The sequence below is a fragment of the Pinus tabuliformis genome, chromosome 2_1 (genome assembly GCF_031772625.1).
Source record: "Pinus tabuliformis cultivar Carrire ecotype Pingquan chromosome 2_1, CPIR1, whole genome shotgun sequence".
NCBI classification, from domain to species: domain Eukaryota; kingdom Viridiplantae; phylum Streptophyta; class Pinopsida; order Pinales; family Pinaceae; genus Pinus; species Pinus tabuliformis.
In genome coordinates, this window is record NC_142299.1 from 506,973,597 (window position 1) to 506,989,337 (window position 15,741).

At 39.1% G+C, this 15,741-nt stretch overlaps 1 protein-coding gene across 1 annotated transcript; it reads left to right on the forward strand.

The window, feature by feature from the left end:
* The first annotated feature begins 14,499 nt into the window (after positions 1-14,499).
* On the forward strand, positions 14,500-15,078 carry LOC149201183 (putative apyrase 7). The gene has a single exon (XM_089401217.1). It carries the CDS (start codon positions 14,500-14,502, stop codon positions 15,076-15,078), a length of 579 nt encoding a protein of 192 aa, XP_089257343.1.
* The last annotated feature ends 663 nt before the right edge of the window (positions 15,079-15,741 follow it).

Consider the following 15,741-nt stretch of genomic DNA (forward strand, 5'->3'; position numbering starts at 1 on the left):
ATTAAATGGACAATGACTCTAATGACTCAATATAAAACCTAGAATTCCTCAATGGGGACTTTGACCTATAATATGATGACCCAAGCATAAAACCCATGCCTTAATAAGCCATTGTAATAATAATAATAATAAAAAATTTCATTCTTTGATAAATACATTTCATAATGACTCAAATATAAATATGAAGACCAAACCTAGTTACATTCTTCAACAAATCCCACCATCGGAATTGCTTCAAATTTGGAGGGCTTCTAGGAGACACGACAGTGTAGTAGAGCACAAGAGATCAAATTTTTTGAGTGGGTGAGTCGTGATAAATTTGATGCCCTAGGTCACCTATTGGGGCTAGGCCTAGAAAGAAAGGGAGAAGGTGAGAAAGATATGCTTTAGAGTGATCACCAGTGGAGGATCAGTGCCTAATCCTTTGGGAGAGATGGAGTCAAGGAGATTCCAATGCTTGGGATGGATTCACTTAGTCAAGGAGGCCTCTAGAACAATTTCGCATGGCAATTAGGGCATGTGAACAATTGCTTCAAGGTCTTTACACTTCGATTTGCAATATATGATGACTTATTAGATAAAAATTCGACAAGATATCTCTAGGAATATTCTCTCATTCATACATGGCCCATGACATGATGCAACACTATAAAAAAACAAATTTCCACAATTTCGCATAAGAAAAGCAGTAAATTTCAGCCTAGTATAGCAAAAATCCCCAACAACATACATGTGACATAAGAAAATAAGAAAATAGCATTAAAAGAGTAATTACATGTAAGAAAGAGCATATTCAATGATCATTATATGCCAATAGTGAATCTCCAAGACAAAAATGAAGAGATCCAAACATCAAAATTCATCCATTCATCCAACTTCGTCCTCTAGGAAGAATAGCAAAAATCTAACAAGAGAGAAAGATCCAATCCAAGTGATGGTGATCAAAATGATTCATCACACTTGTATTTATACACTTCCTAATGAATCCCATTTAGCTATTTTGGCCTAATTTAGCCCCTAAAATAAAATAATGTACACAATAACAAAACTTTTGGTGATAAGCCCACCAAATAGCTCAATAATGTAAAGATAAGCCTCTCAAGAGGGTTGAACGATCAACAAAGTGAGTTGTTGGGCCTTTGAGGAGGCCTAATGAAGTCCAAGGGGTGCCATGATGAAGAAATGAACTCCAAACAAAGTGGACAAGGGGTTGGCCAATTGTTTTTCAATCAGGAACCCGTTGTGCTCCCAAGGGGGTGTGGGGGCACAAGGACATCTTCATGGGTATCCAAATGGATCAAATATGCATGTAGATCATCTGTAAGGGCTAGAGTAATGACGCAATCCCTTCCTTTGCAGCGGGAGGCGTCCTGGAACATCTGCCAAGTGTATGGTGCAACTGTGGAGTCAGCTAGGCATGGTGGACCAAGTGCATCATCCTCATCCAAAAGGTGGAACACAAGCAATCAATGAATGTTGTTGGTGATCCATGAAGTAATATCTACTATGGTGGAGGCCCATGGCTCTCAACGCTCACCCTACAAGTGCTAATGTGGCCCTCTGGAGGGCTAGGGCCCTGTATAAGGAAACCAAGCCCTAAATATTGAACCACTTGCAATCTTGCATAAGATCCAATGCGTCCCCTCGCCCTCCAATATAACAAATCATTAGAATAATCAAGTAATAATGCTTACAAACATAGAAAATTTTAGGGGCGAATCTTAGCCCATGGGCGAAATTTAAGGGGTTTCATATTTTAGAAGGGCGAATTTTTTAAACTACACACTTTTCAATAGTTAACCCAAAAGACATTTAAAAAATAAATTATTATTATATTTTAGCCAATTAAAAATAAGGCGAATAAACATTCCAAAATCGGCTTCGCCTGGTTTGGATGTAGAACTTTCTTGGCATTGCCCGATTTCTGGTTTGGCCATAGAATTATCTTGGCATCGCCCCTATTTCCAGTAATGGGAATGGTTAGGGGCTATTTCTCCCTCTCCATTCCTTGGAAAAACAAAACTAGGTTGAATTCACCTTGGATTTTAGGGCCCAGGGGTTGGCAGTTTGATTCGTTGAATTCACACTACATTTGACCAACGTCCAGGGTCTCTTATAGCCTCTGGCTTTGTATTCTCATTTGATCGATGACCTGCCTTTCTCCGCGATAGATGGGGTGTGATTTCTCTTTGATAGATGCTTATAAAAGAGTGTATGAGCTTGGTTTGTTCTCCTATGTTTGTTTGTGGTATTTTGGATCGATTTTTGCTTTTTCTTTTTGTTGTTCTTGTATTCCTTAGACCCTTTATTGATTCGCGCGCTCCCTGTGTACCTTATTTTCAGGGTTTTCACTGTAAATATGACCCCCTCTTCGTTGTTCTGTTTAGACACTATAAAGTTGTATAGTTGGAGATTCGTGACTCGTGAGCTGGAGATTATTTGATCCCCCTCTTCGCACTAAATTGGAGATTATCCCCCTCTTCGCACTGCATTGGAGATTATCTGATCCCCCTATATGTTGTTGAATTGTTGAGTAAACATTGAAATACTTTCTGAATCTATGGCCAACTGGGGATTAATGCTGAAACTGACGAGATTGGTTGCTTTGTGCTTGGACGTGCTTGCTAAAGCTTTGGAAGAGATGCAACTCACATTGGGAGATCAAATTAACCTGTAAATTTCTTCCTAGACTTCATGGTTTTACTCTGTACAGGGGTAGTATTGAATTGAATTATCAGTTGTGTTTTTATTTTAATCTTCGATTGGAATTTATGCAATATATTTTATGTTATGAGCAGAGTCAACACCATCTCAAAAGGGTGAAGTATTAGCATGATGTCCAAAAACCCTATTATAGGTATAACCTAGTTGTATTCCCGTTACTTATGCCTCCTCATTTCCGCTTTATTCCTTCCTCGTTATCAGATGCGTGTTTAGATCTAGGCATAGGCTGCACGGATTTAATCTAGAGGTTGAGCTAGATGCTGCTTCATACCTTTTTCATTTTTGTTGCTGAGGCATAGGGTTAGTACATGTAGGGCTTGGTGCATGGGTTGAAGCTGTCGGGGGAGATTCCACTGATCGGGGATCAACGAGATAACCAAGCAAGGAAGGGGGGGGACACCGTTGCCCATAATTTGAATCTTGAGCCTTTGTTAAAATTGGCAACTAGGACAAACTCCACATGGGTCATCTTATTTATGACAACTGATATTTTTCTTGGATTCCTCTCTCTGAGAGGTGTAGGATTGATCTAAAGATCATCCGATTCTGACATGTACAAATAAAGTTATGAATTTATTTTGATTATGGTCAAATTGTCAAGGTCGGCCAACAAAATTACGTAGGCTCAGAAGCCCAACAGTCATGTCTATTCATCCTCAATGTTGCATATATATAGAAGGTGACTTAGCCTCATTTGGACACACTCATCTTCACACTTCTCTCTCTCACTCTCCTCATTGATTGGGTATAGATTTCTGGACCTCTCTCTCTCTCCATACAACCGAAATTTTAGGAGGCCGAAAATTTCAGGAGACCGAATTTCTGGATAGTTTGACCAAGCCTTAAGTAGCGTGTGTTGACCTCCTTTGACTGTGTTTTTGTGAGGGCTATCTCTGTTTGGGCAGGCCGCATTTCTGGGCACAAAAATTGAGGCTAAACGTTGACTGTTGACCTATGTTGACTACAGCTGGGGCTGACCGTAGGTGGGTTGTTTGACCAGAGTTTGACTGGGCTGAATTTGATTGTTTTGAGGGCTGTTTGATCTTGCTGTTTGGAGGCTGAAGTTGACTGATTTGCTGAGGGTCAAATCTGCCCTGTTGGCCAACGTTGACTCTTCTGGTTAGGGCTCTTTTGTTGTTGTTATAAACTATCAGATTTGTAAATTGTACTATCTCTCTCTGCTGAACTATTGAAGACTAAAAGAAGATTTGGTCAAGGGTTTCCCCACATTAGGATTTGTCCCTGGCTGGTGCCACATCTTGTGTCCTCTTGTCTTGGCTTGTCTTCTACTGTTTATGTTTATGTTCTATCTGCATTTTACTATCATGTTGATGTGATTGCTAATCTGAATATTGATACTGGGCTAATAAATAAATTGAAGTAAAATTGCTCTAAAGCATAGAACATACCATTGTTGCCTAAAATTAACATGGAATCAGAGCTGAGATGAAGACAAAGCCCAAGCAAGAGTGAAAGAGCAATCACCAAAGACAGTTGGACAAGCAAAAAAGGTTCAATGGGTTCCTCATCCTACTTCCTGGCTAAAGAGAAGCTCCATGATAAATCTGACAATCATGGATGGAAGATGTCTCTTGATTTGACCTTGGAAGAAAAAGAAGTGATGGACTATGTGCAGGATAAGATCTCTGAACCTCCAAATGCACAGTGGTTGCGAAGACCAAGTACAATAGGGCTGAAGTCAAAGCAAAGAAGATTATTAGGGATTCCATTGACAAGCATCTGGTGGCCTACATATTTGAATTGAAGACCTCCAAGGAGATCTACGATAGGTTGGTCGGCATGTTCAAGGTTAGTAATGCTAATCAAATTCTATTTCTCAAGAATAAGTTGAAGGATATTAATAGGACGAGGATATTCAATCCTATTTCTTGAGGATTACTAAGATCAATAATGATCTACCCTCGATTAGAGAATTCATTCCTAACAGGGAACTTACTCTCACCACCCTTGGAGGACTCTCACCTGAGTGGTATGTATTTAGAACCACCGTCCTCAACAATGATCGAATTCCAGGGTTTGAAGAATTGATGTCGAGATGCATTCAAGAAGAAACAAGAATGGTGGAGCAAGAAATGCCTTCTAATAGAAGCAACCCCACTGCATTCTCCTCTCATGCCAAAAGGAGAAATAATGCAGGGTCTAAAGGTCATTTCCATGGAAATCCTGGATATAAGGGAGGAAGGAAGGGCAGATGCTTTGTTTGCAATAAGTTTGGCCACTATGCAAGGGAGTGTCCAAATAGAAGGGACACATCGCATGATGATGATCACAATCATTCTAGGGGCAACTTCAACAACAACAATCAAAGGAATGGCAGGTCCAATGGCAAAGAAAAAAGGAATGTGGGACATCAAGGAAATGGTCGAGCCTCCAAGAAATCAAGGAACTCTAGGTATGAAGAATCAAATGTTGTTAACAATAAGAAAAAAGAGTACTATCTTATATCGACCCTCTCCACTGCCTCTCCTCCGGACACTTTGGGAAATTGGCTGATTGATAGTGGTACCTCAAGGCACTTCACCAGATACAAGGAAGCCCTCTCTAATCTAATAGAAAATGATACAAACTTGGAGATCATCCTTGGAGATGATGCCACCTATCCCGTGAAAGGAGTAGGGAATGTTGCCCTTCAATTGAATCAAGGTAACACTATTCATTTGCAAGAAGTACTATATGTACCTGATCTCAAGAAGAACCCGGTGTCCATTTCAGCCATGGAGGACAAAGGATTCAAGGTGGCATTCATCGATGGAAAGGTACGTGTTTGGAAAATAAATTTTAAAGATGTTTTTACTCTTGGGTTCAAGGTTGACGCTTTGTATCAAGTTGGAGGAAGTCCTTTAGGAGCCATATCTTGCGACACATCTCTTCAATCTGAACTATGGCACCGAAGGTTTGCCGATCTTCATTATAAGGCCCTACCCGATGTGAGACAGATGGTGACAGGTATGCCCAAGTTCAAAGTAGAGCATGAAGGTGTATGTCCAGGATGTGCCGAAGGAAAACTTACAAGGGGACCATTCCCCTCAAGTAATAGCAAGACCACAGATATATTGCAATTGATCCACTCCGACATATCTAGTATGATGCCCGTAAACTCTTTGGGAGGATACTTATATTATCTCACCTTTACGGATGATTATTCTCGCAAGACCTGGATCTACTTCTTGAAGAAGAAGGATGAAGTGTTCACTTGGTTCCGACACTTCAAAGCCTTGATCGAAAACCAATCCGAGAAGAAAATCAAGATATTGAGGACTGATAATGGGACCATGTACGAATCCAATGAATTCCAAGATTATTGCAGAGAAGCTGGCATTAAGAGGGAGACTACAAAGCCATACATTCCTGAGCAGAATGGTGTGGATGAAAGGAAGAATCGCTCTATTGTAGAAGCAGTTCATGACATGCTTCATGATCAAGGCCTTCCGAACCTCCTATGGGCTGAAGCTGAATATATCGCCATGTATGTTCAAAACCGATGCCCTCATCAAGCATTGAACTCCAAGAATCCTGAAGAAATGTTCACTGGTAAGAACCCGATGTATCTCATTTTAGAATTTTTGGAAGTTCGTATATTTTCATGTGCCGAAAGAGAAAAGAAGAAAATTGGGTGCATTTGGGAAGAAAGGAATCTTTGTGGGCTATAGTGAAAATTATAAGGGATATAGAATTTATGTGGCTGGTCAAAAGGAAGTTGAGATAAGTCATGATGTCACCTTTGACAAAGATATAGCCCTCAGGAAGATCAACAACCTTCCTATCCTAAGGAAGGACAAAGAAGTTGATATCGGAAATCAGGGTGCAAAAGAAGATGAAACAATGCCTGATGTTGATGAACCTATGGATCCTATTGATCCTCCTCCTCATGAGCCCTCCTCTAAAAAGAGGCCCTCATGGCTTAGGGAGACTCTTGAAGATGCCGAGAGACACATTGCACCAAGGGGGACTTTCCGTGAAAGCAAGAAGTCGAACATGTATCAAGGATATTTGACCGCCATGAGCACTATCATTCAAAATGAGCATTCATAATTCGGAGAAGCCATGAACCATCAAGTATGGAAGGATCCTATGAATGAAGAATACGAGTCAATTATGAAGAATGATGTCTAGGATGTGGTCCCTAGACCCTAGGATAAATCGGTTGTCACCTCTAAGTGACTCTACAAAATCAAGCATGGAGCTAATGGAAGTGCAGACCCTCTCATTCACAAATGTAAGAGGGAGTTGGCTTTTGAATTTGAGATGAAGGACCTAGGACCGATGCACTATTTCCTAGGGCTGGAAGTCTAGCAAAAGCCAGGTGAAATTTTCCTCTCTCAAGGAAAATATGTTGTGAAGATATTGGAAAGATTTGGGATGGTGGACTGCAAGCCTATGACTACTCCAATGGAACTTAACTTTAAGAAGTTATGTGGTAGTGTTTCTGGACTTGAATTGGGAAATGCTTTTGAGTATTGTCAACTCATAGGAGCACTAATGTTCTTAGTGAACTCCCATCTGGACATATGTTTTGCAATTAACACATTGAGCCAATATATGGTTGAGCCTCATCATATACATTGGATTGGTGCCAAGAATCTTCTGAGATATCTTCAGGGCATAATCACTCATGAACTGAGATACACTGCTAGAGATGTGAGGCTGCATGGTTATTCTGATGCTGATTGGGCTGGCAGTGTGGTGGATTGCAAGAGATCTTCGGGATGTTGTTTTTCTTTGGGTTCTGCTTTGATATCCCAGATGAGCAGGGAGCAGAAATCAGTTTCCTTGAGCACTGTCGAGGCCGAAAACAAAGCTGCTAGTATGGCCTCATGTGAAGTTGTCTGGTTGAGGAAGCTCTTCAGTGAGCTATTTGGACATGTGCTGGATACCACTGTGATCCTCTGCAACAACAAGAGTGGGATCCGATTATCAAAGAATCCCTTGTTTCATGATCGCTCCAAGCGTATAGATATCAAGTACCACTTTATTCGGGATATGGTACAACGAAGAGCAATAAGTCTCCATCACATTGGGACAGATGAGCAAGTCGTTGATATTCTGACAAATCCCCTGGGGAAGGTCAAGTTCTTGGCCTTTCGAGAACGACTTGGAGTCGTGGAGAGACCCTCTTATGAGGGTCCTGTATGAGATGGAAATTGAGCTTTGGGAGCTCCGTGGGGCTTGGGGTACTTCTTGGAGCGATGAGCAACCATAGGGTGAGTGGTTCAACCTTCCCCTAGTGGTTTGCTATGTACAAGGTGAGTGGTTCAGCCTTCCCCTGCGATACCCCTTGGCGACATGTAAGCAGGATGATTGCTTCATCCTTCTCCTGCTGAGACATCATACCCATGCAATTGGGACTCATGGGAAGCACCTCTCATCTGGCCAATGAGTAGGGAAATGAGGATAGGAACCATAGTACTATCAATGGACACATCGTGTACTACCATACTCCCTATTCTAGGATGACTGATATTGATATGGGATCAATTGGAACTGACTTCGGGTCAGTAAGAGTGGTATGAGACACTCTCTTTTGATTGGAATTGAATTCGGGTCATTAAGAGTGGTATGACACACTCTCCTTTGATTGGGACTGACTTCGGGTCAGTAGAGAATGGTATGATACATTCTCAATCACTTCTTCTTCTTCATAGTTCAGCAGAGCAGAGCAATGCATTGATGGCAAAGATAGTACAGATTGGAAGATGGATTAGCAGATGGAGTTCTCCCTAGTTGAGAGAGAGAGTTAAAATTGGCAACTAGGGCCAAAATCCACATGGGTCATCTTATTTATGACAACTGATATTTTTCTTGGATTCCTCTCTCTGAGAGGTGTAGGATTGATCTAAAGATCATCCGATTCTGACATGTACAAATGAAGTTATGAATTTATTTTGATTATGGTCAAATTGTCAAGGTCGGCCAGCAAACTTATGTAGCCTCAAAAGCCCAATAGTCATATCTATTCATCCTCAACGTTGCATATAAATAGAAGGTGACTTAGCCTCATTTGAACACACTCATCTTCACACTTCTCTCTCTCTCTCCTCATTGATTGGGTATGGATTTCTAGGCCTCTTTCTCTCCACACGTCTAAAATTTTAGGAGAGCGAAATTTCAGGAGGTCGAAATTTCAGGAGACCGAATTTCTGGACAGTTTGACCAAGCATTGACCAGCATGTGTTGACCTCCTTTGACTGCGTTTTTGTGAGGGCTATCTCTATTTAGGCAGGCCGCATTTCTGGGCACAGAAATCGAGGCTAAACGTTGATTGTTGACCATCGTTGACTGCAATTAGGGTTGACCGCAGGTGGGATGTTTGACCAAACTTTGACTGGGTTGAATTTGACTATTTTGAGGGTTGTTTTATCTTGTTATTTGGAGGCTGAAGTTGACCGATTTGCTGAGGGTCAAATATGCCTTGTTGACCAGCATTGACTTTTCTGGTTAGGGCTCTTTTGTTGCTGTTATAAATTATCAGATTTGTAAATTGTACTATCTCTCTCTGCTGAACTATTGAAGACTAAAAGAAGATTTCATCAAGGGCTTCCCCACATTGGGGTTTGTCCCTGGTTGGTACCACATCTTGTGTCCTCTTGTCTTGGCTTGTCTTCTACTATTTATGTTTATGTTCTATCTGCATTTTACTATCATGTTGACGTGATTGCTAATCTGAATATTGATACTGGGCTAATAAAGAAATTGAAGTAAAATTGCTCTAAAGCATAGAACATACCATTATTGCCTAAAATTAACAGTTTTGGATTATTATGTTTATAATGCACACTTGACATTGTCTCAGATTTCACCTTTCTCCATGGATGGGCAGCATCTAGACAGATCTTTAGGTCATACCATTCAAACAAAACCCTCTTAGTTCAGCTTTATTCCTTTTAACAAAACTATTTTTCGGACCAACTGTGATTTTATTTATTTTAAAATTCAGTGCAGAAATCCTTCCACTGTCTCCACAGTGTATCCCATGAACATTCATGATTTTTTCATGTTTCATCCAATCAAAATTAAAGGGACATCCATCTATTCTTATCTCTAGATCTTGCATCAGGTGCTCTATTGTATAATTGTTTTATGCCTCCTCTTTGGATTGTTGAACATCTAGATTAACTATTTACATAAAATGATTTGACCTTCATTGGTATTTCATTTTCCTGTTCTACCTTAAATCTTTGATTAGCTTTTGTTCTCCAACCACCAGAGCCTATCTTTCGTCTAGTCCAAGAACATTTTTCAAAGCGATGTGAATAACACCTATCAAAGTGGAACAAATTTTGGCTGCTACATGAGTGGTTCTTAAAATGAGAGCATCCTTACACAATATAGACTATTCCAAGTGGATTGCTGCAACTACCCATAAATCGACTCTTTTTCTGCCATTGTCAATAGATCCAAGCCCATAACTAGTATTGCTTAAAATGCTGGCGTGATACCTTTTCTGTTGGTCAAAGTATAATTACAACAATTTCGTAGAGAAGGTCCTGGAGTGAGGTATACATATGGCTTCCTTAGTGTTGTTAGTAGTTGTTTCTATCTCCTGAAAAGAGTTTCCTAAGTGTTGCCATAATCCAATTCTCAAACCACTACATAGTCATCATTTGAAAGTAGATCACCTGGTGCTTGTGTGGAGGGCTGAGCTGCTATATAAGATCAGGGAATACTGCTAGTAACTTTAGTGAATATAAGTGCTTTTTCTCATGCCAATGTCACCTTCAAATTCACTTTCACAAAGCTGTCACAGAGTACTGTTCAAGGGGCCTCACTACTAGAATAATATGTGAAGCTGCTACAGGTGTCATTTGGAACATATCCCGTGAAGAAAATAGGCTTAAACCGAGAAATGTTGCTCCATTCTAGTTGTAATGCAAGTAGCCTTGCATAATACTCACCTTCCAGACTTCAAGGACAAAGTGATGTCATAAATAGCTTGAGAGACTAATCTAGAGAAAGATAAAATATGCACAAGAGTGAGGAATCTACAACAAGACCGAATCATCAATATGTTGTATTGTTGCACTGAAGAAGCCATAAAATGCACCTTAGACAAGCATATAAATACTTGTCATATTAAAGATGAAGAGAAGTTGGCCCTAACTTCTCTATTGGAAACAGGTTAGGTCTATTAGAAATGAGTTTATTTCAATGTTTTGATTTTTTGAGACTGATGCAGATTTACAAAAATAGGGCATTGATGTTTTCCATTTATCAAAGATTGGAAAGAAACGATATTACAACTACAGTAGACACCTTGAGCTATGTAGAAAAGTTTGCAACAATGGGCCTTGCTTACAGTTTTATTGATGTAGAATTCATAAATGTTCCAAGATCTTTTGCCTTGTATTTGACAAGGTACAACTAAAAGTCATTAATATACATCATAAAGTATTTTTCACCAGTGTTGCAAAAGTTGTACTTAACAATAACTCAGCAAGGGCCTGAAAAAAGAAAATCAGGGAAAATTTATAAAAACCAGCAAGCAATTGAAATAAAAAACCAGAAAACCTATAAAAGAGAAAAAATATGCTTATATGAAAAGTAGGAGCTTGAATATGCAAGTATTTATCCTGGTGTTGTGGTCACATCCTTTTGTAGCCTTCTCTAAATGGGTCCAAGAATTAGTCTCATTATTTTCTTTAGGCTTGGGGAGGAAAGATGATTTAACATTGACATTTGAATTATTCCAATAGAGTTCCCTTTTTTGAATTTTACAATTATCTAGCAATTTTTTTGGGTAAGAAATAGGTTTGGGTTTGTCTTGCCAATGAATCATGGACTTGCTGATTGCTAAGTCACATGATACAAGGACACGGGACATGGAGGACACAAAAATAGCAGTGTTTGACACATATCTATTACAAATTACATGTACAAATATGAAAATATAGGCATAAATATCCAATATTTTAGAAAATAAAACATTTAAAAAACACTTGGAATCTCTTCAAATCTCGATTTTACCCTTCATCTGCACAATGAGAGACTGCAGGGGCTCTTTTGTCTAGCTGAAACTGAGAAAATGACAATGCAAAAAGGTTTTTTAGTCAAATAGGTAGGACATGGTCAGGGTGCATGTCCTATGTTTAGAACATGTGCCAAACACATGTCGGACATGTGTCCTAGCATGTTTATGTCTATCATGTGGGATACAGACACAGAGGCCCTGGGGGTTGTGTCCTGTTACTTAGTTGATTAATCATTGGTTTCTTTAGCACTGCTTTGCAACTGCTAATGATACAGTTCTTATGGGACAACATAGGTTACCATGCCCCAATTCCAATTGTATTCTGGCTGTCCATGCCTCTTTAGGTGTTAATGTTTCTCATGGCCTTTTGGAGTCCTTTAACCTTCTTCCCACATTGGCTCTAAACCATGGATCTAAACTCAAATGTCTTGAGAGTATTTCTGTCTTCTACTTTCCAAAGTACACCTAAACTTTTTGTTGACACCTAATCCTCATGATTGGGTGAATATAATGTAAATAGATAAATAAGTAATATGAACAGTCATCGGGAGATGAAGTGAACAGTCTCTCCCTCATGTATATAATGAAGACCTACCTAAAGGAAGAAACATGAATCAATTTTTGGTTGAGGAGTTACTGCCTGGCCTGACACTTTTCTTGAAAAATTCGTCAATAAAATATCATAAAATACTTTGCAACTGCTAATGAGAGAGTTCTTGTGGGAAAAGAAAGGTTACCATGCACCAAATAAAACTGCATGCTTGTCCTCCATCTGTTGTTTCTGACAGCCTTAGTGGAGCTTCTAATTAGGTACAGTACTATATAGATAGCTTCACATTTGAAGTTTGAGAATTTTTGTCCTTAAGCATGCTCATGGTCTTCTTCAAAATGATCCCATTTTTCCTCTCCACAAAACCAATTTGTTGTAGAAAATGAAGTAGGCTGCCTGCAATACCATAAGCTTTGCAGTAATTGTATAAGGCATTGGATCTGAGTTCTTAAGCACTGCCTGTCTTGAGAACATTAACATTCTTCCCAATTGACCTCTTAACTATGGCCCTAAATTCCTCAAATGTTTCAAGATCGTTTGACATGTTTTCCAGAAAGTACAGACATGATTTTCTGGAAAAGTCATCACTAAATGTCAAAGTACTTTTCACTTGCTATTTACGGGGTTCTCATTTGTTGAAAAGTCATCAATAAATGTCATAAAAGTAGTTTGCAAATGCTAATGATAGAGTTGTTATGGGATGACAAAGGTTACTTTGCACTAATTGCAATTGCATGCTTTCTCTTCATGCATCTTCTTCTTTGCCAAATTTGTCCATCTGTTGCTTGCCTAAAATATAAGTTTCACAAACACCCTTCCCTCCCTGAATTTGATGCAAACAATGAATCATGGTAACTTTCTTCAAAAGTGCAAGATTTTGGTAGCTCTGATGCCTTGTTGGGTGTGATATTATTAACAACCTTAGTGGAGCTTTTGTTCAGTGTTGAGTAGGTGCACTATTATATCAATTGCTTCACCTTAGAAATTGTTTGAGGGATTTTTTCCCAAAGCATGCTCGCCTTCTCCAAGATGGTCCCACTTTTCCTCTCCACAAAACCATTTTGTTGTGGAAAAGGAAATAATCTTCCTGCAATACCATAAGCTTTGGAATACTTGTGTAAGTGATTGGATCTGTGTTCTTCCCCACTGTCTGTCTTGAGAACTTTTACAGTTTTCTTAATTTACCTCTCAACTATGGATATAAAGTCCTCAAATATTACAAGAGCATTTGACTTGTACTGGAGAAATACACCCATGATTTTCTCGAAAAGTCATTGATAAACATCAAAGTAGTTTGCACCTGCTAATGATGGGGTTCACATGGGTTGAAAAGTTTTCAATAAATGTCATTAAGTAGTTTGGACATGCAAATGATAGAGTTCTGATGGAATGACAAAGATTACTATGCACTAGTTGCAATTGCATGCTTGCACTTCATTCATCTTTTTCTTTTCTAAATTTTCCCATCTGTTGCTCGCCTAAAATGCAAGTTTTACAAACACCCTTCCCTTGTTGAAGTTGAGGTGAATGATGAATCATAGTAAGTTTCTTTAAAAGTGCAAGACTTTGGTAGCTAAGATGCTTGTATCATTGGTGCTAGAGTTGATTTTTAGAGCTGCTCTTGACCACTAATGTTCGTTGACCTGCAGTTATAGCTCTAAATATGTGGTAGTTATAACAATTTTACTCATTATGATCAGCTGAGAGAAAGGTGAGCATGTAGATCCTTAAAACAACGCTGAAAGAGGCCTCTTCTTACTGGTAACAAACAACTTGAAACCACAGGCTCATCACCTTAACAGCCAGAGGTCTTTATTTGTAAATTCCATGGTCTATGAAAAGTTCCATAGTTCCATAGTGTAACAGAGTGTATTTTTTCTTTTGTTTGTTCAATTTCAAATCCATGATTATTACAAGCCTCTGCACATCAAACTATTCCATTAGGTGGAGGTTAATTTTTCCTGTTCCTATTTGGTTAATATTTCAAAAGCAAGATTGTGAAAATTGTTTGAACTAGTTCTTATTTTGGTCATATTGACTACCAAATTTGTGTCTTGCTGATTTTTTACATTTTTAATGACCTTGTGCAGAGTTGGTTTGAAGAGCTTGATGTTAGAGTGAGAAGACTCTCTACAAACCACAAGGACTACATTGGCTCTGATGACCAATGCTTGGAGGGCACTCGATGTTCTTGGTGTTGCAGAGTCTCTTCACTTGAAGCATCAACAGATACAGTGGTATGGCCATAACACCACTTAATTTGATCTTCTTTACTCTTTCATACTTTTTCCATGTGTATGAGTGGTCACATGATAGTAGGAAGGTTCAAGAAAATCTTCCAGTAGTGGTGCATTCCGTATCTAGAGAATCTGCTCAAATTTATGGTCATGAGAATGGCCTTGCATATCTCAGTGTGCAAACTGAACCTGGACTTGATAAATTTCTGTACAATGAATCTAGATTGAGGGTTTCCATAGAACCTCTTCTGAATTGGGCAGAGCAACATATTCCTTCTTATGCACATGGAAATATTCCTGTTTTTCTTCTGGATACAGCGGGCCTCTGCAAACTGCCAATTTCTGATGCAAAGTGGATTTTGGACAAGGCAAGGGCAATATTGGTGTCATATCCATTTATGTGCCAGAGGAGCTGGGTAAGGGTTACTAGTGGGCTAGAAGATGCCTATTATGGATGGGTGGCTCTTAATTACAACATGGATAAGATAGGTAATACACATGGGCACAAAAAGTTTGGCACATTTGACCTAGGTGGTTCCTCAATGGAAGTTACATTTGAACCTGGGGAAGAGACAAGGTGAATATGCTGTGAAGTTAAACATTGGGTCAGTCAAGCACCAACTTTATGCATACTCACTTCCAGCTTATGGTTTGAATGATTCCTTTGAGAAGTGATTCAGAGGATTTTGTTTTGATGGTGGGATTTAGGTTTTGTCTAGGGTGGGAAATAATTCTCCTGTATTTTTTTAACTCACTGCAAGGTCCTCCCTCTATCTCTAACACAAGTGTTCCTATCTTTCAAATATATTACTTGTAACATTCCTATCCTTTTTTTTATGCCCTACTAACCAAGCCTTGCCTAACTCCTCAAAATGGGTTTTGTCACTCTGAAGGTGTAAATATGGCTTATGAATTGTTTTCCTGTAAAATATCATTTTTGTGATGGTTGGAACTTGCTGTAATAAAAATATACCGTTGATTTTGATGAAGCATGGTAAGATGCTGCAATGGATGCTTATCTCTCTCTTGCTAGGCCATTAAAATTGTGCTTTTTCAATTTTCCTATCATTCTTTTCGTCAACTGTTTTTCTCCTACCTGTATATAGAATGAATCATGCAAATGTTCAGGCACAGATGCTTAAAAGATAAAACTGCAGAGGATTACATTGACCTGGTTTAATTGAATATCTGTTTTTTCTAATTATAATTTCATTATGGTATTTATTTAGTTGCTTCCAATTTCT